Raw genomic sequence first — 21,206 nt, forward strand, 5'->3', positions numbered from 1 at the left:
CCTGGGCTTGTTTCTCAACCTGGGCTTGTTTCTCAACCTGGGCTTGTTCCTTAACCTGGGCTAGTTCCTCAACTTTGGATAGTTGCTCAAACTGGGATAGTTCCTCATCCTGGGCTAAGTCCTCAGCCTGGGCCAGTTCCTCAACCTGGGCCAGTTCATCAACCTGGGTTTGTTCCTCAACCTGGACTTGTTTCTCAACCAGGTATTGTTCCTCAACCTGGGCTGGTTCCTCAACCTGGGTTAATTCCTCAACCTGGGCCAGCTCCTCAACCTGGGCCAGTTCCTCAGCCTGGGCTAGTTCCTCAACCTGGACCAGTTTCTTAACTTTGGATAGTTCCTCAAACTGGGATAGTTCCTCAACCTGGGCCAGTTCCTCAACCTGGGCCAGCTCCTCAACCCCGGCCAGTTCTTCTACCTTGGCCAGTTCCTCTACCTCAGCCAGTTCCTCATTCTGGGTTAGTTCATCATCCTGGGATAGTTCCTCAACCTGGGCCAGTTTCTCATCTTTAGCCAGTTCCTCTTGCTGCGCCAGTTCCTCATCCTGGGCCAGTTCTTCAACTTAGGATAATTCCTCACACTGGGCTAGTTCCTCATCCTGGGCCAGTTCTTCAATTTAGGATAATTCCTCACACTGGGCTAGTTCCTCATCCTGGGCCAGTTCTTCAACTTAGGATAGTTCCTCAACCTGGGCTGGTTCCACAACCTGGGTTAATTCCTCAACCTGGGCCAGCTCCTCAACCTGGGCCAGTTCCTCAGCCTGGGCTAGTTCCTCAACCTGGACCAGTTTCTCAACTTTGGATAGTTCCTCAAACTGGGATAGTTCCTCAACCTGGGCCAGTTCCTCAACCTGGGCCAGCTCCTCAACCTCGGCCAGTTCTTCTACCTTGGCCAGTTCCTCTACCTCAGCCAGTTCCTCATTCTGGGTTAGTTCATCATCCTGGGCTAGTTCCTCAACCTGGGGCAGTTTCTCATCCTTAGCCAGTTCCTCATGCTGCGCCAGTTCCTCATCCTGGGCCAGTTCTTCAACTTAGGATAATTCCTCACACTGGGCTAGTTCCTCATCCTGGGCCAGTTCTTCAACTTAGGATAGTTCCTCAAACTGGGCTAGTTCCTCAACCTGGGCTAGTTCCTCAACCTGGGCCATTTCCTCAACCTGGGCCAGTTCCTCAACCTGGGCCAGTTCCCCAACCTGGTATAAATTCCTCAACCTGGGATAGTTCATCAACCTGGGTTAGTTCCTCAACCTGACCTGGTTCCTCAACCTAGGCCAGTTCCTCAACTTAGGCTAGTTCCTCAACCTGGGTTAGTTTCTCAACCTGGTATAAATTCCTCAACCTGGGATAGTTACTCAACCTGGGTTAGTTCCTCAACCTGACCTGGTTCCTCAACCTAGGCTAGTTCCTCAACCTGGGTTACATCCTCAATCTGGGCTGGTTCCTCAACCTAGGCCAGTTCCACAACCTAGCATAGTTCTTCAACCTGGTATAAATTCCTCAACCTGGGATAGTTCCTCAACCCATGTTAGTTCCTCAACCTGGGCTAATACCTCAATCTCGATTAGCTCATCAACCTGGGTTATTTCATCAATCTGGGCTGGTTCCTCAACCTGGGTTAGTTCCTCAACGTGGGCCAGTTCCTCAACCTGGGCTAGTTCCTCAATCTGGGCTAGTTCTTTGACCTGGGATAGTTCCTCAAACTGGGAAAGTTCCTCAACCATATGATGCTATACTTTATGGCCTATAGAGATATGTAGGCCTAGTCCTCGGTGTACAGCACTACGTGGAGCTCTTGAGACTGGATTTAACTGGAAACATAACTTCCATAGGTTTGGGGGGGGGGGGTTATATGGCCAGGTTTCCTTACATGTGGTCAACGGTCGCCAAGACAACAGTGAGTGAGGAGTGAGATCATGTCATGTGTGTGATGAAGGGGTCTGATTGGTTAGGGTGTGTTGTCTCTGTAGGGACCAGCAATACAAATAGCAGTCATGACTAAGGCTGTGAGAGGGTGTCAGAGTGTGTTTCTCAGATATACACTGGTGTCACTCCATCATGCTTCTTACCACTCCCTAATGACATGGCTCTCCACTGCAAATGTGTGTGAGTAGGCTACTGTACCGAGAGCCGTGACGTCAGAAACTTGCACACACACACACACACACACACACACACACACACACACACACACACACACACACACACACACACACACACACACACACACACACACACACACACACACACACACACACACACACACACACACACACACACAGAGCCCATTGTTCATTGTTCATTCATACATTCAGAGGGCTTTATGCTTGGGTGGATACAGCGTTATACTTCAGCCCACCCTCACCTTCTCTCCTCTCTCCTTCTCCCCTCTCCTTCTCTCCATTCCTTGTAAGACCACAACTCCTGCCTGCAGGGAGCACACTGCCCTCATTCAAACCACCAACCATCACTCACACTAAAGCTACTTCCATGTTAAGCCACAATCACATCACATTGGATTTAGTGGTGTGGACATTGGAACACGATCTGCCTTTGTTTTACACTTGTGGGGCATCAACTACAAATTAATACCACATTTTATAGACTTCCGTTGTACTTGGTTGTGGTTCAGAGATATGGGTCATGGGTTGCATCCAAAATGTCACCATATTCCCTATAGCGTGCATTGCATTTCACCAGAGGAAAATAGTGCACTCCATGGTCAGGGTCAGCTAAAGAAATTGAATGACTTTAGTGTTTGGATTGAGGTGAGTGTTAGGATTAGGGTTAGGATCCCTACTGGGCAAAGTGCTTGGGTTATTATGGTTCTGGTTTGGTCCATTGTTGTGCTACTGGTTAATACTTACCCTCAGCTGCACAGCAACCGTAACTGGACCACACCTCTCCAGCCTCTGCAGGAAAGATGTTGCTCCCTTCTTCTTCAAGAGCTGAGAGAGAAAAAGAGGAGGATGGGAAGAGGAGAGAGAGAGAGAGAGAGAGAGAGAGAGGAAACGAGGAGGGGGATAGCGCTATTAGAGAGCTATGAATAGTGAATATTAACAATACAAGTTGGTTGACCCGTGCTCTGGAGACACCACGTGATGCAGTCCTATGAATACGGTCAAATCATAATATGAATATGGTCATTTATGGCAAGATCTATAAAGCCAATTTTTCATTACGGTCATACGCTATTCAATGTCCTCCTCCTCTACCTCAACCATTCAGTACCATACAATAATGTACTGTACCATATCATCATATTACCATTATTGCAATTCTGAATTATAACATCTTTGGTAATGGATGTAAATCCATGAGCTTCTTTATAGCCGTGTTTAACTACAGTAATATTGTGCAATGTTACGTCATGTTATTATTACGGTCTTTGTTAACATGGGGAAAGAGTGAAGGTCTTGCGTAAGCCTTTCCTCTATATGTTTAATGAGGAGGGTCATTGGGTTCAGCCTTCAGCAGGTTATGCAATACAGAGGCAATTATAGTGCACATACACACACTCAAGCCCACACACATGCACAGACACACACACATGCACAGACACACGCTCAGCGAGTCCTACTAGTTACTGCCTTATTAGATTTGACCTGAAAACAGAGAGAGAGAGAGAGAGAGAGACAGAGAGACAGAGAAACAGAGAGAGTTCATCTGCCTTTGGGCTAAAGAGCAGGAACACAGACCTCACCAAAGAAATTGGAAATACAGACAAAAATAAACAAGGAAATCATCTCAGCATAGAAAAATGTCTTCCTGTATGCTAACTGTATCCCCCCACAAGAATCCCCATACTTCAATGAAGACAGCTTCTTCATCCTAGAAGGGGAGATCAATCATTTCCAGACCTAGGGACATGTACTAGTCTGTTGCAAACTAAACGCCAGAATCTGACACCCTTAGCATGCAAGGGGACACACCTACCTGAAGGTGACAGCAATACACTCCCCAATATGGCCCCCTAGGCACAACTTTAAAAAAAACTTACAACAACAACAAAAAGCGTCTGTGTCGCACGCTGGATCTGTACTGTACATAGTCAATGGTAGGCTTTGAGGGGACTGCTGTGGTGTTACACCCACAGCTCATCTCTTGCAGCAGTACTGTAGAATCCTTTATCAATGACCTCAACCCAGAGTCTCTCAGAGCCTTCACAGTCAGCCCACTGACACCGTTATCAGATCACAGCAAAATCACAGCCTACTTGAACAGAGCAATATTCAATCACGAGGTATAAAAGCTGAACAAACTGCATACTATTAAGAAATGCTGTAGATGGAAGGAAAGTAGTGTAGAAATCTAACACAAAACAATTAGCCAACAACAGATTCCTTTTAGACAACTTCCTTGACAAAATGTTTCACTGCAATAGTGAAGGTGGAAACTTGGCTGTAGGAAGCTTAATCAGTATATTTGACCTCTCTGCTTCCTTTATCAAATCTAAACATTTCAATCAGACAAACCTAAGAAAATTAATAACAATGAAAAAGGGTTTGATGAAGAATGCAAAAACCTAAGGAAGAAATTGAGAAACCTATTCAACCAAAAACACAGACAGAGAACCTGAGCCTATGCCTTCACTATGGTGAAACACAAAGAGTACAGAAATAAACTAAGGAAAAACAAAGAACAGCAAGTCAGAAATCAGCTCAATGTAATTGAAGAATCCATAGATTCTAACCACTTCTGGGAATATTGGAACACACTAAACAACAACATGAAGAGCTATCAATCCAAAATGGAGATGTATGGATTAACCACTTCTCCAATCTTTTTGACCCCATAACAAAGAGGAAACAGCGAAAACATATACACTACTGTTCAAAAGTTTGGGGTCACGTAGAAATGTCCTTGTTTTTGAAAAAAAAAGCACACTCCACACTGCCCTTTCCCACCTGGACAAAAGGAACACCTATCTGAGAATGCTATCCATTGACTATAGCTCACCATAGTGCCCTCAAAGCTCATCAATAAGCTAAGGACCCTGGGACTAAACACCTGCCTCTGCAACTGGATCCTGGACTTCCTGACGGGCTGCCTCCAGGTGGTAAGAGTAAGTAACAACAAATCCGCCACACTGATCCTCAACAAAGGGGCCCCTCAGAGGTGCGTCCCCTACTGTACTCCCTGTTCACTCATGACTGCACAGCCAGGTACGACTCCAACACCATCATTACATTTGCCGATGACACAACAGTGGTAGGCCTGATCACCGCCAACGACGAGACAGCCTATAGGGAGGAGGTCAGAGACCTTGCTGTGTGGTGCCAGGACAACAACCTCTCCCTCAAGGTCATCAAGACAAAGAAGATGATTGTGGACTACAGGAAAAAAAGGACCGAGCACACCCCCATTCTCATCGACGGGGCTGCAGTGGAGCAGGTTAAGAGCTTCAAGATCCTTGGTGTCCACATCACCAACAAACTAACATGGTCCAAGCACACCAAAACAGTTGGCAAGAGGGCACGACAAAACCTATTCCCCTCAGGAGACTGAAAAGATGTGACATGGGTCCTCCGATCCTCAAAATGTTCTACAGCTGCCCAATCGAGAGCATCCTGACTGGTTGCATCACTGACTTGTATGGCAACTGCTCGGCCTCCGACCGCAAGGCACTACGGAGGGTAGTGCGTACGGCCCAGTACATCACTGGGGCCAAGCTTCCTGCCATCCAGGACCTCTATACCAGACGGGGTAAGAGGAAGGCCCTAAAAATGGCCAAAGACACCCTCCCCCTATTTTACCATGCTGCCACTCTCTGTTTAATAATTATGCATAGTCACTTTAAATCTACCTTTAAATATTACCTTAACTAACCTGTGCCCTCACACATTGACTCTGTACCGGTACCCCCTGTATATAGATAGCCTCGGTACAGTTATTTTACTGTTGCTCTTTAATTTATTTATTTTTTAAACTTAAAAATGCATTGTTGGTTAAGGGCTTGTAAGTAAGCATTTCACTGAAAAGGTCTATCTATACCTATTGTATTCGGTTCATGTGACAAATACAATTTGATTTGACTTGAGACTGCGCTCAGTTCTTGAAATTTTCCAGATTGACTGATTCATGTCTTAATGTAATGATGGACAGTCGTTTCTCTTTGTTTATTTGAGCTGTTCTTGGCATAATATGGTCTTCTACCAAAAAGGGCTATCTTCTGTATACCACCCCTACCTTGTCAGAACACAACTGGCTCAAATGCACTAAGAAGGGCATGAGTTCCACAAATGTACTTTTAACAAGGCACACCTGTTAATTTAAATGCATTCCAGGTGACTACCTCATGAAGCTGGTCGAGAGAATGCCAAGAGTGTGCAAAGCTGTCATCAAGTCAAAGAATTTGAAATATAAAATGTATTTTGATTTGTTTAACACTTTTAGGTTACTACATGATTCCATATGTGTTATTTCATAGTGGAAGTCTTCACTATTATTATACAATGTAGAATATAGTAAAAATTAAGAAAAGTCCTTGAATGGGTAGGTGTGTCCAAACTTTTGACTGGCACTGTAAATATTCACACTCCTGAGTCAATACTTTGTAAAAGCACATTGGCAGCGATTACAGGTGTCTTTCTGGGCAGTATTTTCACGTCCGGATGAAATGCTTGCCCAAATTCAACTGCCTGCTACTCATCCTCAGAAGATAAGATATGCATATGATCAGTAGATTTGGATAGAAAACACTCTGAAGTTTCTAAAACTGTTTGAATCATGTCTGTGAGTATAACAGAACTTATTTGGCAGGCGAAACCCAGAGGACAAACCATTGAGATTTTTTTTTTAGGTCACTCATTGGGAATCCAGATTTCTAAGGGATCTTCTTGCAGTTCTTATCTCTTCCACTGGATGTCAACAGTCTTTAGAAATTGGTTGAGGTTATTCCTTTGTGTAATGAAGAAGTATGGCCATCTTGAACGAGGGTCACTTGAAGTGTACTAGAAGTGTTAGATAGAGGCGCGTGACCAGAAAGCATGCTACAGGTTGTTTTCTTCCTGTATTGAACACAGATCATCCCGTCATCAATTTTATAGATTATTTACGTAAAAAATACCTAAAGTTGTATTACAAAAGTTGTTTGAAATGTTTCGGCAAAGTTTACAGGTAACTTTTGAGATATTTTGTAGTCACGTTGCGCAAGTTAGAACCGGTGTTTTTCTGGATCAAACGCGCCAAATAAATTGACATTTTGGATATATATCGACGGAATTAATCGAACAAAAGGACCATTTGTGATGTTTATGGGACATATTTGGAGTGCCAAGAAAAGAAGCTCGTCAAAGGTAAGGTATTAATTATATTTTTATTTCTGCGTTTTGTGTCACGCCTGCAGGGTTGAAATATGGTTTCTCTCTTTGTTTACAGAGGTGCTATCCTCAGATAATAGCATCGTTTGCTTTAGACAAAAAGCCTTTTTGAAATCTGACATGCTGGCTCGATTCACAACAAGTGTAGCTTTAATTTGCTATCTTGCATGTGTGATTTAATGAAAGTTAGATTTTTATAGTAATTTATTTGAATTTGGCGATCTGCATTTTCCCTGACTTTTGGCCAGGTGGGATGCTAGCGTCCCACATATCCCAGAGAGGCTAAGAGCTTTCCACACATGGATTGTGCAACATTTGCCTCTTATTCTTTTCATCACTCTTTAAGCTCTGTCAAATTGGTTGTTGATCATTGCTAGACAACCATTTTAAAGTCTTGAAATACATTTTCAAGTAGATTAAGTCAAAACTGTAACTCGGCAAGATGACGCCGATAGAGGTGGCAGCTTCGCTTCAAGTCCTTAGGAAACTGTGCAGTATTTTTTTATATATATTACTTCTTACATTGTTAGCCCAGAAAGCCTTAAGTGTTATTACATACAGGTGGGAAGAACTATTGGGTATCAGTGAGACGTCAACTTACCAGCACAACCAGCACTACAACCAGGAATACAACTTTCCCAAAGCAGATTCTTTGTCTGCACCTCCCAGGTCATTTGAACTGATTCCAGAGGCCGACCCAAAACAACACTGTCGGAGGAGAGGGTTCCGGAGTGGTCTTCTAGTGAGGCTCCGGATGCGCGCACATCACCCACCACTTCCAAGTATATTACACACTAATGTCCAGTCCCTAGTTAACAAAGTCGACGAAATTAGAGCAAGAGTTGCTTTCCAAAGAGATATCCGGGATTGTAACATACTCTGTTTCCACGGAGCCATTGCTAGCTGGGGACATGCTGTACATCCAATGGGATTTTAAGTGCATCATGCCGACAGGAACAAATATCTCTCTGGTAACAAGAAGGGCGGGGGTGTATGTTTCATGATTAACGGCTCATGATGTAATTGTAACAACATACAAGAACTCAAGTCCTTTTGTTCACCTGACCTAGAATTCCTCACAATCAAATGCCGACCGTATTATCTCCCAAGAGAACTCTCCTCTGTTATTGTCACAGCTGCGTATATCCCCCTGCAAGAGGATACCGAGACGGTAATCAAGGAACATCACTAGTCTTTATGCAAACTGGAAACCATACATCCCGAGACTGCATTTAATGTAGCTGGGGATTTTAACAAAGCTAATCTGAGAACAAGGCTACCTAAATTCTGTCAGTATATCGATTGCAGTCCCCGAGCAAGTAACACACTCAACCACTGCTACTCTAACTTCCGTGATGCATACAAGGCCCTCCCCCGCACTCCTTTTGGCAAATCTGACCATGACTCCATCTTGTTGCTCCCCTCCTATTGGCAGAAACTAATACAGGAAGTGCAGTGCTTCGGTCTATCCAACCAATCGGATTCCATACTTCAAGATTGCTTTGATCATGTGGACTGGGATATCTTCAGGGTAGCCTCACACAATAACATTGATGTATACGCTGACTCGGTGAGTGAGTTTATAAGGCAGTGTATAGGAGATGTTGTACCCACTGTGACTATTAAAACCTTCCCTAAGCAGAAACCACGGATTGATGGCAGCATTCGCTCAAAACTGAAAGCACTTACCGCCACATTTATTAGGGCAAGTTGACTGGAAATATGGTCGAATACAAACAGTGTAGTTATTCCCTCCGTAAGGCAATCAAACAAGCAAAGCACAAAGTGGAGTCGCAATTCAACGGCTCAAACATGAACGTATGTGGCATGGTCTACAGACAATCACGGATTACAAAAAGAAAACCAACCCTGTCGCAGACATCGATGTCTTGCTCAAAGACAAATTAAACAACTTTTTTGAGCGCTTTGAGGAAAACACAGTGCCACCAACAAGGCCCGCTACCAAAGATCGGGCTCTCCTTCTCCGTGGCCAACTTGAGTAAAACATTTAAATGTGCTAACCATCACAAGGCTTCCGGCCCAGATGGCATCTCTATGTGCGTCCTCAGAGCATGCGCAGACCAACTGGCTGGTGTGTTTGCGGACATATTCAATCAATCCCTATCCCAGTCTGCTGTCCCCACATGATTCAAGATGGCCACCATTGTTCCTGTTCCCAAGAAAGATAAGGTAACTGAATTAAATGACCATCGCCCCGTAGCATTCACTTCTGTCATCATGAAGTGCTTTGAGAAACTAGTCAAGGATCTTATCACCTCCACCCTACCTGTCACCATAGACCCTCTCCAATTTGCATACCACCCCAATAGGTCCACAGACGATTCAATCGCAATCACACTGCACACTGCCCTATCCCATCTGGATAAGAGGAAAACCTTTTGTAAGAATGCTGTTCATTGACTACAGCTCAGCATTCAACACCATAGTACCCTCCAAACTCATCATTAAGCTTGAGACCCTGGGTCTCGACCCCTCCCTGTGCATCTGCGGTCTGCACAACACATCACCGGGGGCAAACTACCTGCCCTCCAGGACACCTACAACACCCGACGTCACAGGAAGGCAAAAAAGATCATCAAGGACAATAACCACCCGAGCCATTACCTGTTCACCCCGCTTCCATCCAGAAGGCGAGGTCAGTACAGGTGAATCAAAGCTGGGAAAGAGAGATTGAAAAACAGCTTCTATCTCAAGGCCATCAGATTGTTAAACAGCCAACACGAGCACAGAGAGGTGGCTGCCTACCCTCAGACTTGATATCATTGGCCACTTTAATAAATGGAACACTAGTCACTTTGATAATGTCATTTTAAGAATGTTACATATCTCATATGTATATACTGTATACTGTGTCCTTCACTATCTATTCCACCGTAGACGCTCTGTCACTGCTGATCCGGATGTGTTATACTTATATAATCTCATCCCTTTCCTTTACTAGATTGTGTGTATTAGATTTTGTTGTGGAATTTGTTAGATATTAGCTGTTAGATATTAGGTTTTGTTGTGGAATTGTTAGATATTAGCTGTTAGATATTAGGTTTTGTTGTAGAATTGTTAGATATTAGCTGCTGCCCTGTCGGATCTAGAAGTGTAAGCATTTCACTACACTCACAATAACATCTGCTAACTATGCGTATGTGTGACCAATACAATTTTATTTAATTTTGATTTGATTCACTATCTTCGTGGTAAGCAACTCCGGCGTAGATACTCCAGCATAGATGTGGCCTTGTGTTTTAGATTATTGTCCTGCTGAAAGTTGAATTCATTTCCCAGTCTTTGTGGTTGAATCTGTTTTTTGAAATTCACTGCTCAACTGAGGGTCCTTACAGATAATTAATTGTATTGTACAGAGATGAGGTAGTCATTCAAAAATCATGTTAAACACTATTATTGCACACAGGGTGTGTCCATGCAACCTATTATGTGAATTGTTAAGCACATTTTTACTCCAAGTTTGGGAAACGATGTTCTAGCTGAAGTTATGAAATCTAGCATAATTGTGAGAACACAATGTTTTATAGCAGAAGGGTGTGTGGTTTGTGAACCCTTAAAATGTCATGAGAAACATTTATGATGACACTATCTTACCACATACAGTACTTGTGTGTGTGTGTGTGTGTGTGTGTGTGTGTGTGTGTGTGTGTGTGTGTGTGTGTGTGTGTGTGTGTGTACATTTCCTCTTATCAGCTGGCAGTACAGGACAAACAAAGCTATTCCCAGAGGTCTATATTTAACAGTATGGTGGGAAGTGGCCTAATTTGGGAAAAATGTTTTCCAAACACACACTCTTTGCTTTTCCATCAGTCCTCTGCTCCTGGCTGCTGCTTCTCCAATCAGAACACCCAGTTTCCGACTAAGTGCGTCACAGACATGGACACAGCCTGCTTTCCCCATTGGTGATTCCCACCTCCCTTAACCACCAATCAACATGTGTGTGTGTGTGTGTGGGGGGGGGGGGGGGTGCCCATATTTAGAGTGTTCTGAAGAGGGATGCTTTGAGCTGTCTGTCATTTCTATTGATCATGACGGTGAACACAGCATCTATTTATATGTATTACCACACTGATTGTGGTACTTTATTGGGGTCTGAATACCATACTGACTGTTTGGATAGGTTGTGGTTTAGTTATGACTCATGAGTTAGGGGTATCACCCTCTTGTTTAATGTCTGCATATGGTATGCTACACAGTACGTGTCATATGTTACGTTAGCCTCTTTGCTCCTGACGCTGAAGACTACATCCCATATCCCCGAAAACATATTTACCAGGCCTCTGGTGTACCTGTTTCCGTCACCGAAGGAGAATCTATTATCTGGAATGCCTTACCAGTCGATACAGGTTATTAAATGAGATATACACATACATTTCTGTTTCTCTCCTTTTGGACAGAAACACAGATACCCACAAACACACTACTCCGTAGTAGTTCCCATGTGAGGTTACCGTGTGATCTCAGATGCCCGAGCACCTTTAGGGAGATGCGGAGTGAATTTGGTAAACTCTGGAAAACATTTATTTTCACACATATTTTTACCCATACCAACTGGTAAGGCATTTCCTGATTATACATATACCTTCGGTGATGGGAAATGTTTATTGGAAATAGATATACAGGAGGGCTGGTGAATATGTTTTTGGGGATACGGACGCTATTTTCAGTGACAGGAGCCCAATGTGTACCGGTCTCCCGGAGCAACGAGGCTAATGTACCATATGACATGTACTGTATAGCATACACTCTGAGTGACTCGCTAAGGTGATGGTTATGCCACTTAGTTCTCCATACCTTGGTGAGTGTATGAGGTACGGTATGCTACACAGTATATGGTTTACCAGCCATTGTCCAGTACCTTGGTGAGGTCCAGGCACCTCCGAGGCTCGCGGCCTGCGGGGGTCAGGGTGGAGGGGGATGACATCCTGTTGAGGAGAAGTGCTGCTTTGGGCCCTCTCAGAGCCATCCTGGCCATGCCCGGTACCAGAGACCCAGTCTGGGTCAGCTTGGACTGGAACAACTGCTGCACCAACACACTCTCACTGGCTTTACAGGGGAATCACAGAGAGAGAGAGAGAGAGAGGGAGGGAGGGAAGGGAGTAGAGAGGAAGGAGGGAGGAAGACAATTGGAGAGCATTGATTGGAGGAGAGGATCAGCAGGAGCAGGAGAGGAGGAAGGAGAGAGAGAGAGAAAGAGAGAGAGAGAGGAGCAGACAGTAGACATGAGGGGATTAAGAGGAGAAGGATGGTTAGAAGGAAGGAAGGAAAGAGGAGAAGTGAGGGGGAGGCAATGTAGCAATAATAGCCATGTAAACAATCAGGTCCATAAGAGAGTAGGCTGAGCATGCTGCCAAAGAACACGTGAAGCAGCCCTGGAAAACAATGAGATCTTTGAGAGAGGCTTGTGTGTGTGGGAGGGGAGTGTGTGTGGTGTGTGGTGGTGAGAGAGAGAGAGAGAGAGAGAGAGAGAGAGAGAGAGAGAAGAGAGAGATCTTGAAAGGAAAAATAAACAAGAGTCCTAGACTGGTTGTAGGGAGTAATGACTGTGGGCTCCAGAGGTAATTGTCTCTTCATTTATGTAATCATAATCCCCCTTCAACCCCACCACCTGACTCCTGAGGCCCACAAGGCACTCTCCATACATACAGCTCAGCCCACCCTCACACACCCTTCAGTCTAAACGTACCTTTATTCTTTGGTATATAGGAAATGAATGGAAGGAGGGGCTGAGATGTATCCACAGGAGGATGCTGAAGGGAGGACAGCTAATAATAATGGCTGCAATGGAGTAAATGGAATGGTATCAAACACATAGAAACCATGTCTTTGATGTATTCGGTACCATTCCACGTATTCCGTTCCAGCCGTTACTATGAGCCCGTCCTCCCCAATTAAGGTGCAACTGGCCGCCTGAAGTTAATATCATATTATCTGAGCTGGAAGTGTTTGTGGGTATGTATGTTTCTGTCCAAAAGGAGTGAAACAGGAAGGTGTGTGTGTGTATATCATAATGTGTGTGCATGTGTATCTTTATGTGTGTACATTGTGTGTATGTGCACAAAGGAACAAAAGCAAGAGAGAGGGTCAAAGAGAGGTACAAAAAGCCAACTCTGAAGGGGTAGCCTGATTAGGCACATCATGTAAATTACAGCAAACCACAGTAATTAGCCCTAGAGACGCTAAGCTAGCTGCTCCTGGCTCTGACACAAAGTCTGCCTGTGTCCTGCTATGCTTGGCTCACAACTACACCAGCACACGTCTGGCCATGCTCAATAGACTATATACCCACTACTGCTGTGTTTGGGTCGTTCTGTATGAATTCAATCACTTTCTGACAGCACCCTTCCAGACATGTTTGCTCATGGAAGAAGTGGTCAGAAAGTGCCTTTTTTGGACCTGAATGACAAAACCTTCAGGAGATAAAGGTGCTCAAAGGGGATCCATTTGGCATCCCCCATCCTAGCATGAGACATCCATGTCTTCATCACTGGAAGAGATCAAATGGTTGAGTTTGATATTATATTATCCTTACAAACAGAAGTGTCAAACTATTTGATTATTTATTGAAAAAAAGTATTCAATGTTTTACCTAAAAACGTGTCAACTCAATGTTTTCTCATATGTTGTAGCTTAGACCCTACTTTACATTATCTGAGGTGTTTGTGTTTTGCCTGTCATCGGTTGAGACACAGCATTCTTTTGAAATCAGGGTGAATGTCATTTCAATCATAGAAAGATCATTTTGTAATGAACCTATCCCTTCAAACCAGTACAATTTAGCTGGTACACCATTGAAATCCAATTGAATTTATACATTTCAATTACTATCAGGAAGATGGCCACCAGTCCAATCACCATCGAATGACATCTTGAATTGGAATGCCTATTCTATTATTTATATCTCTATGATTTCAATAGGTTTCCTATGAAAGATTGACAGTTTCATTTAAAACAATGGATATTTCCACTCACGTCACAACACAAACACCTCAGATGACGTGAAATAGGGTCCAAGCTACAGTTTATTCATGTTTAGTTAATATATGCTAAAGGTAAAGAAATTACCATTTTAATTTTAAAACGTTTTTTTCCAAGAAATAATAAAACATTTTGACAACCCTGTTTGTAAGCTTTCAAATTATATTAAACTCTTTTTCAGAGATGACGACATGACTGTCTCATGGTAGGGTGGGGTACGCAAAATGGTCAAGGTTTCTTAATATCAAAAGGCGTGCAGTCAAAAATGTATCGAAATTAAATGGAACGATCCGTCTGTGTGTGTATATTTAGTGATACTTACACTTCAGAACCAGTAGCAGGTTTTGGGGGAGGGAGTCCTTGTTCTTCACCAGGGATCCTGTGAGGTCATAGGCCATCTACCAATCAGAGAACAAATATACAACAACATGTTAAAGGTACACCTTTAAAATGTCAGATTCACTCACCTGGTGTACATTGTATGTGAGTGTGTTGCTGTGTGCATGTGCGCGCGTGTGTGTCTGTGAGCGAACACCTACTCACTTGGCCTGCGTAGTGTTTCACAGTGAAGGCAGGACCCTGGTCTATGGGTGGGGGGTTTCCATTGCCGTCCTTGGTTGTCAGGGAGATGCCGTGTGTGGGTGTGTTGTCGAGGTGTGTCTGTAGTCTCTTGTAGAGCGTCTGTTCTGTAGGCCTCAGCGACTGACTCTCCTCATCCATCACAGACAGCAGACCTTGAGGCTTCTGGAAAGATGGAGGACAGGGGTCACAGACAGATATAGAATAGATAGAACCACGGTATACTGTGCCCTGACGCAGGGTAACCTGATCTTTGTACCTCAAAATCTATATAACCACACTCAAAACCAAAGCCTTTTATAGAATGAGATATGTGTTCTTTTTATAGGGGTTATCACAGTTCTTAAAGAGGCAGGTGGAGACCGCAGACAACAAAACATTACCTGGAAGAAAAAGTCTAGAATGGCAGGCTGGTTGCCAGGTGACCGGAGCGTCTCCATGGCGACGGCCTCCTGTAGACACTCGGCCTGCTCCTGCTGGAACAGCACCTCGGAGACATACAGCCTCACACGCTCGTTGGTCATGTTCACACACAGCTGGGAACACACACACACACACACAAGTTAACATGCAAGTAAATGGTGTGTGGCAAATTCACACGGGACTAAAATGACAGATGTGGTGCTTTGTGCTTGTACACATAATTACATTACCCGACCTCCCTCAGTAAAACTCATGCCGTCTGATAAGGGCTAAAGTAACATGTAAGCCTAATGTCCTAAACAATGGTTTCACCATAGGCCTAGGCTACTACGCAACGATATATAGGCATATACTATCCCCACAAATGGCTCACCAGCACTTCCTGCACTGCTCACATGCCTATCTCAAACCCTCATGAATACTTTGGTTAAAAATGTAATAAAACAGTGAACTTTAAGAGTTGAGAAATAATAATAATAAGATTAAAGGAGCAGTTTTATTTCTATTTTCAGACTTATAAATAATGTATATGTTCCCATTTATTCTTGAAGAATATAACTTAGAAATGCCTCTTGAGCTTCGTTTAACTTCCTTACCCAATCAGAACCCAAAATATAAGCTTGTTTTACTCCAACGTTTGTAAACAAAGTAAATGTAACCTCAGAACATGGTTAAAAATATAATTTTGATATCATGGATTCGTTGCATCCATAGCTCTGTCTATGAATCTGAGGGTGGTTACATTTCTCGAGCCCCATCCCTCAGGTTTTACTGAAATATGGGTGGGAAGAATGCTGTGTTATTGTACTGCTGATTGCCACTTTAAAGCTCTGCCTCCTCTCCATGATATGGAGCCCCCAATCCAGAGCCAAGAGCCAGCTATATGTCTATAGCTTACTGTAGCTACTGTACTGCTATAATAAAATGTGCCATTGTTTACTTAGAAGTTTAATAACAGGGCTTAGCTACAGGTAACTGCCAAAATAAAGGAAACACCAACATAAAGTGTCTTAATAGGGTGTTGAGCCAGAACAGCTTCAATGCACCTCAGCATAGATTCTACAAGTATCTGAAACTCTATTGGAGGGATGTGACACCATTCTTCCATGAGAAATTACATAATTTGGTGTTTTGTTGATGGGTGGTAGAAAACACTATCTCAGGCAATGCTCCCAAATCTCCCAGAAGAGTTCAATTGGGTTGAGATCTGGTGACTGAGAGGCCATGGCATATGGTTTACATTGTTTTCATGCTCATCAAACCATTCAGGGACCACTCCTGCCCTGTGGATAGGGGCATAACCCTCCTACGGGGGCATAGCCATAGTAGCCAAAATAATGGCCTGCCCAGCATTTTTATACATGACTCTAAGCATGATGGGATGTTAATTGCTGAATTAACTCAGGAACCACACCTGTGTTGAAGCACCTGCTTTCAATATACTTTGTATCCCACATTTATTCACGTGTTTTCATTATTTTGGCAGCTACTTGTATATTGCACAATGGGCATTAAGGGTTCAATGCAAATATCTCTTGATTTTCATAGTTCATTTGCTTAATATTGGGATGGGAGAGCTGTCACTCCCCTTACTTTAAGCAATCACGAATCAAAGTGCCACATATTTCTGTCCAGTCCATGAAGTTGCAGCTCGTGTCGTTACCATGCCAATTTTAATGGTGGCGCCCAGTCCCAAATAAGCATTGGATCCAAAATAAAAATATTCAAAGTTATGCAAAGATGCTATTTTTATATGACAAACACCCAGAACATGTATTTATGGTTTGTTTAGATTGTAAAATACTTCCATTCCCCTTTAACATGTATTGGATATCACAATGACATGTAAGAAACATCAGAAATAATTAAATTGTGGGATATTTAATTTACATATGATTTGGTCTTTGAACTTGAATTGTATTTTAAGTTGTCTATGACAGCGTCAGTCAGTCAGTCAGTCAGTCAGTCAGTCAGTCAGTCTCAGCAGGTGTTGATGTCTGTAAAGCATGAGCTCATTAAGGAAATGCTGAGCAGGTACAATACAGCTCTGACGAACAAACTCTAACAAGCCCAGGCCGCATTAATGACCCTGATCTGTGTGTGCATCGTGTGTGTGTGTGTGTGTGTGCCATGCGCACACGAAATTATCATGCTTGTTTTGTTGACACCTGCCCCTCCCCTATCTCTCCAGAGTGTAATGTGTAATCCAGTGATTAGTTGTCTTCAATAACAGACAGGGTCTCCTCAAACATGGACCTGAACATTGGAACACATGAAACACACTGGGGGAAGGAGGGATGAGGGAGGAACGGGGCTGAAGGGGTCGAATGGGGGAGGAGGGGGAGGATGGAGGACGAGGGATGTTTAATCCCCAATAAATGTCTAACAGTCTCTTTCTTTCATCCATTTTTACCCATCTATCTCTCCTATACCTCTCTCTCTCTCTCTCTCTCTCTCTCTCTCTCTCTCTCTCTCCATCTCTCTCTCTCTCTCTCTCTCTCTCTCTCTCTCTCTCTCTCTCTCTCTCTCTCTCTCTCTCTCTCTCTCTCTCTCTCTCTCTCTACCCATCTCTCTCTCTCTCTCTCTCTCTCTCTCTCTCTCTCTCTCTCTCTCTCTCTCTCTCTCTCTCTCTCTCTCTCTCTCTCTCTCTCTCTCTCTCTCTCTCTCTCTCTCTCTCTCTCTCTCTCTCTCTCTCTCTCTCTCTCTCTCTTTCTAAGATTCCCTTGTCAGGTTAGATCTGTGAATCCCCCTCTTCCGCTCGGATTAAAGAACATCCTGAGAGGAAAGCAATTGACATCTTACCACTTCCAACACACACACACACACACACGGTTTGATCAGGGGTGGTCCCAAGGGGAGTGTGGGAAAGCCGAGGGCAGCATGGGTAAGCACTTATTTCCTTGAACACCTCCAATGTTCCGCTCGGATTAAAGAACATCCTGAGAGAAAAACAATTGACATCTTACCAATTCCACACACACACACACACACACACACACACACACACACACACACACACACACACACACACACACACACACACACACACACACACACACACACACACAGAGATATAGAGACTTCCAGCTAAACTCTCTGATCCTTGTTCGTACAGGGGAGAAGTCCATAAGATCTAGAGACCACAATATTTATGAATGAAAGAACAGAGGGAGAGAGAGATGGCTGAAAGAAAGACACAGAGTAAAAGGTATTGTGTCTGCTTTTTTATCCAAAGCAACTTTCAGTCATCAAACCTACTATCCTGGCTTTTGCAAGAACCATGCTCTACTAACTGAGCTGCAGAGGACCATAAAATAAACACTGCCCCGTGGTCCTGGTCTCAAAGGGTTTTAACCTAGACCTGTTATATAGTTAGCAGGTTGATACCTCTAAAACCTTCTCCACAGCCAGAAAAGATGACCGTAGCTCAGTCTGGCCTTGATGTTCGAACTATGTCTATGACTTGAGAATACCTCAGACATACTAGTGCCATAGAACAAGACTCAATACAACTGGAAGGAGTGGAAACACACATATAATATGGGGTGGGGAGATCCATAATGTGTGTGTTGCGAAATGAACATACCTGCTCAAATCCATTCCTCTGGAATTCCTCAAATCCAAATATGTCCAGGATTCCAATCTCAAGAGCAGGGTCTCTTTGGGAGAGGTGTGGAGGAGGGGAACGATCAGAGAAGGAATTCACAAACAGTGTGACAGCTCCTCAGAGGCCATGTTGGTGTGTGTCCCTGTTCGTGTCTATGTTTGATTTGGAGTGGTGTGGCTAGAATGAATGGAAAAGTGTGTGTGTTCGCTGAAGTATTTACAGTGCATTCAGAAACTATTCAGACAACTTGAAGTCTTCCACATTTTGTCATGATACAGCCTTATTCTAAAATGGATGATCAATCTACGCACAATATCCAATAATAAGCAAAAACAGGTTTTTTATTTTTTTGAAAATATATTTAAAAAACTAAAAACTGACATCGAATTTACATAAGTATTCAGACCCTTTACTCAGTACTTTGTTGAAGCACCTTTGGTAGCGATTACAGTCTTGAGCCTTCTTAGGTATGACGCTACAAGCTTGGCACCCCTTTTTTTCGAATAGTTTCTTTCATTCTCGCACAGCTATTATCAGGTCTCTCCAGAGATGTTTGATCGGGTTCAAGTCTGGGCTCTGGCTGGGCCATTGAAGGACATTCAGAGACTTGTCCCGAAGCCATTCCTGCGTTGTCTTGGCTGTGGGTCGTTGTCCTGTTGGTAGGAGAACCTTCGCCCCAAGTCTGAGGTCCTGAGCTCTCTAGAGCAGGTTTTCATCAAATATCTCTTTGTACTTTGCTCTGTTCATCTTTCCCTCGATCCTGACTAGTCCCCCGCTAAAAAACAATCCCCACAGCATGATGCTTCCACCACCATGCTTCACCGTAGTGATGGTGCCAGGTTTCCTGCAGATGTAAAGCTTGACATTCAGGCCAAAGCGTTCAATCTTGGTTTCATCAGACCAGAGAATCTTGTTTCTCATGGTCTGAGAGTATTAGCAAATTCCAAGTGGGCTGTCATGTGCCTTTTACGGAGGAGTGGCTTCCGTCTAGCCACTCTACCATAAAGGCTTGATTGGTGGTGCTGCAGAGATGGTTTTCCTTCTGGAAGGTTCCCCCATCCCCACAGAGAAACTCTGGAGCTCTGTCAGAGTGACCATCGGGTTATTGTTCACCTCCCTGACCAAGGCCCTCCACCCCTGATTGCTCAGTATGGCTGGGCTATCAGCTATAGGAAGAGTCTTGGTGGCGCCAAACTTCTTCCATTTAAGAATGATGAAGGCAACTGGCACCCTTCTCCAGATCTGTGCCTCGACACAATCCTGTCTCGGGGCTCTACGGACAATTCCTTCCACATGGTTTTTTCTCTGACATTCACTGTCAACTATGGGACCTTATATAGACAGGTGTGTGGCTTTCCAAGTCATGTCCAATCAATTGAATTTACCACAGGTGGACTCCAATCAAGTTGTAGAAACATCTCAAGGATGATCAATGGAAACAAGATGCACCTGAGCTCAATTTTGAGTCTCATACTGTAGCAAAGGTTCTGAACACTTATGTAAATAAGGTATTTCTGTTTTTGAGTTTAAACAAATTTGCCAAAATTTCAAAATAATTGTTTTTGCTTTTTCATTATGGGGTATTGTGTGTAGATTGATGAGGAAATAGTTTTATTTAATCCATTTTAGAATAAGGCTGTAACGTAGCAAAATGTGGAAAAAGTAAAGTTGTCTGAATACTTTCCGAAGGGACTGCATATTAATTATTGCATATTTTGGTGTGTGTGTGCATGCATGCGTGTGTGAGAGAGAGAGTGAGAGGGTCAATGCAAAAAAACACATTCCAGAAGATAATAGTGCTTATCAAACATGACGATAAGGCTGAAAAATATCAACACACCAAGATCAAGGATTCACTGGCCTCCACCTCTACGCTGTGTCTGGGTGTGCGTGGTCTCTAAGTCAACTTTGCGTGTGTTAGTACATAAAATGCAAACTATTCCAACTCTCCAGTGTAAACGATATGTTATGAGTGATAGTATCAGTGTTGTGTTTCTGACAGGCTTGCATGTGCTATTGCTGAGTCTGTGATGATGGACATATGACAGAAGGTTTTTAATGGGTATCTGTGCTAGCTGCCAATTCATTCCTTGTAGTGTTTACAATTAAAAATGTACATGCCTGTGATACACATGCACAGAGACGCGCGCACACACACACACACACACACACACACACACACACACACACACACACACACACACACACACACACACACACACACACACACACACACACACACACACACACACACACACACACACACACACACACACACACACA

General features: G+C 43.6%; 1 protein-coding gene and 1 long non-coding RNA gene across 2 annotated transcripts in view; one reads left to right on the plus strand and one right to left on the minus strand.

Moving 5' to 3' along the window:
• Positions 1–18,148, plus strand: part of LOC135547408 (uncharacterized) — a 62,681-nt gene extending 44,533 nt beyond the window's left edge. Inside the window, exon 3 of the long non-coding RNA XR_010456708.1 lies at positions 18,034–18,148. This is a non-coding gene — a long non-coding RNA (uncharacterized LOC135547408). The remainder of the gene's footprint in view (positions 1–18,033) is intronic.
• The window catches only part of LOC135547407 (unconventional myosin-XVI-like), a 161,978-nt gene that overhangs the window by 56,831 nt on the left and 83,941 nt on the right, over positions 1–21,206 (minus strand). Inside the window, 6 exon segments of the mRNA XM_064976410.1 lie at positions 2,861–2,941; positions 12,195–12,382; positions 14,637–14,712; positions 14,858–15,058; positions 15,277–15,429; positions 18,903–18,975. Coding sequence (XP_064832482.1) covers positions 2,861–2,941; positions 12,195–12,382; positions 14,637–14,712; positions 14,858–15,058; positions 15,277–15,429; positions 18,903–18,975 — 772 coding nt within the window.

The sequence above is a fragment of the Oncorhynchus masou genome, chromosome 10 (genome assembly GCF_036934945.1).
Source record: "Oncorhynchus masou masou isolate Uvic2021 chromosome 10, UVic_Omas_1.1, whole genome shotgun sequence".
NCBI classification, from domain to species: Eukaryota; Metazoa; Chordata; class Actinopteri; order Salmoniformes; family Salmonidae; genus Oncorhynchus; species Oncorhynchus masou.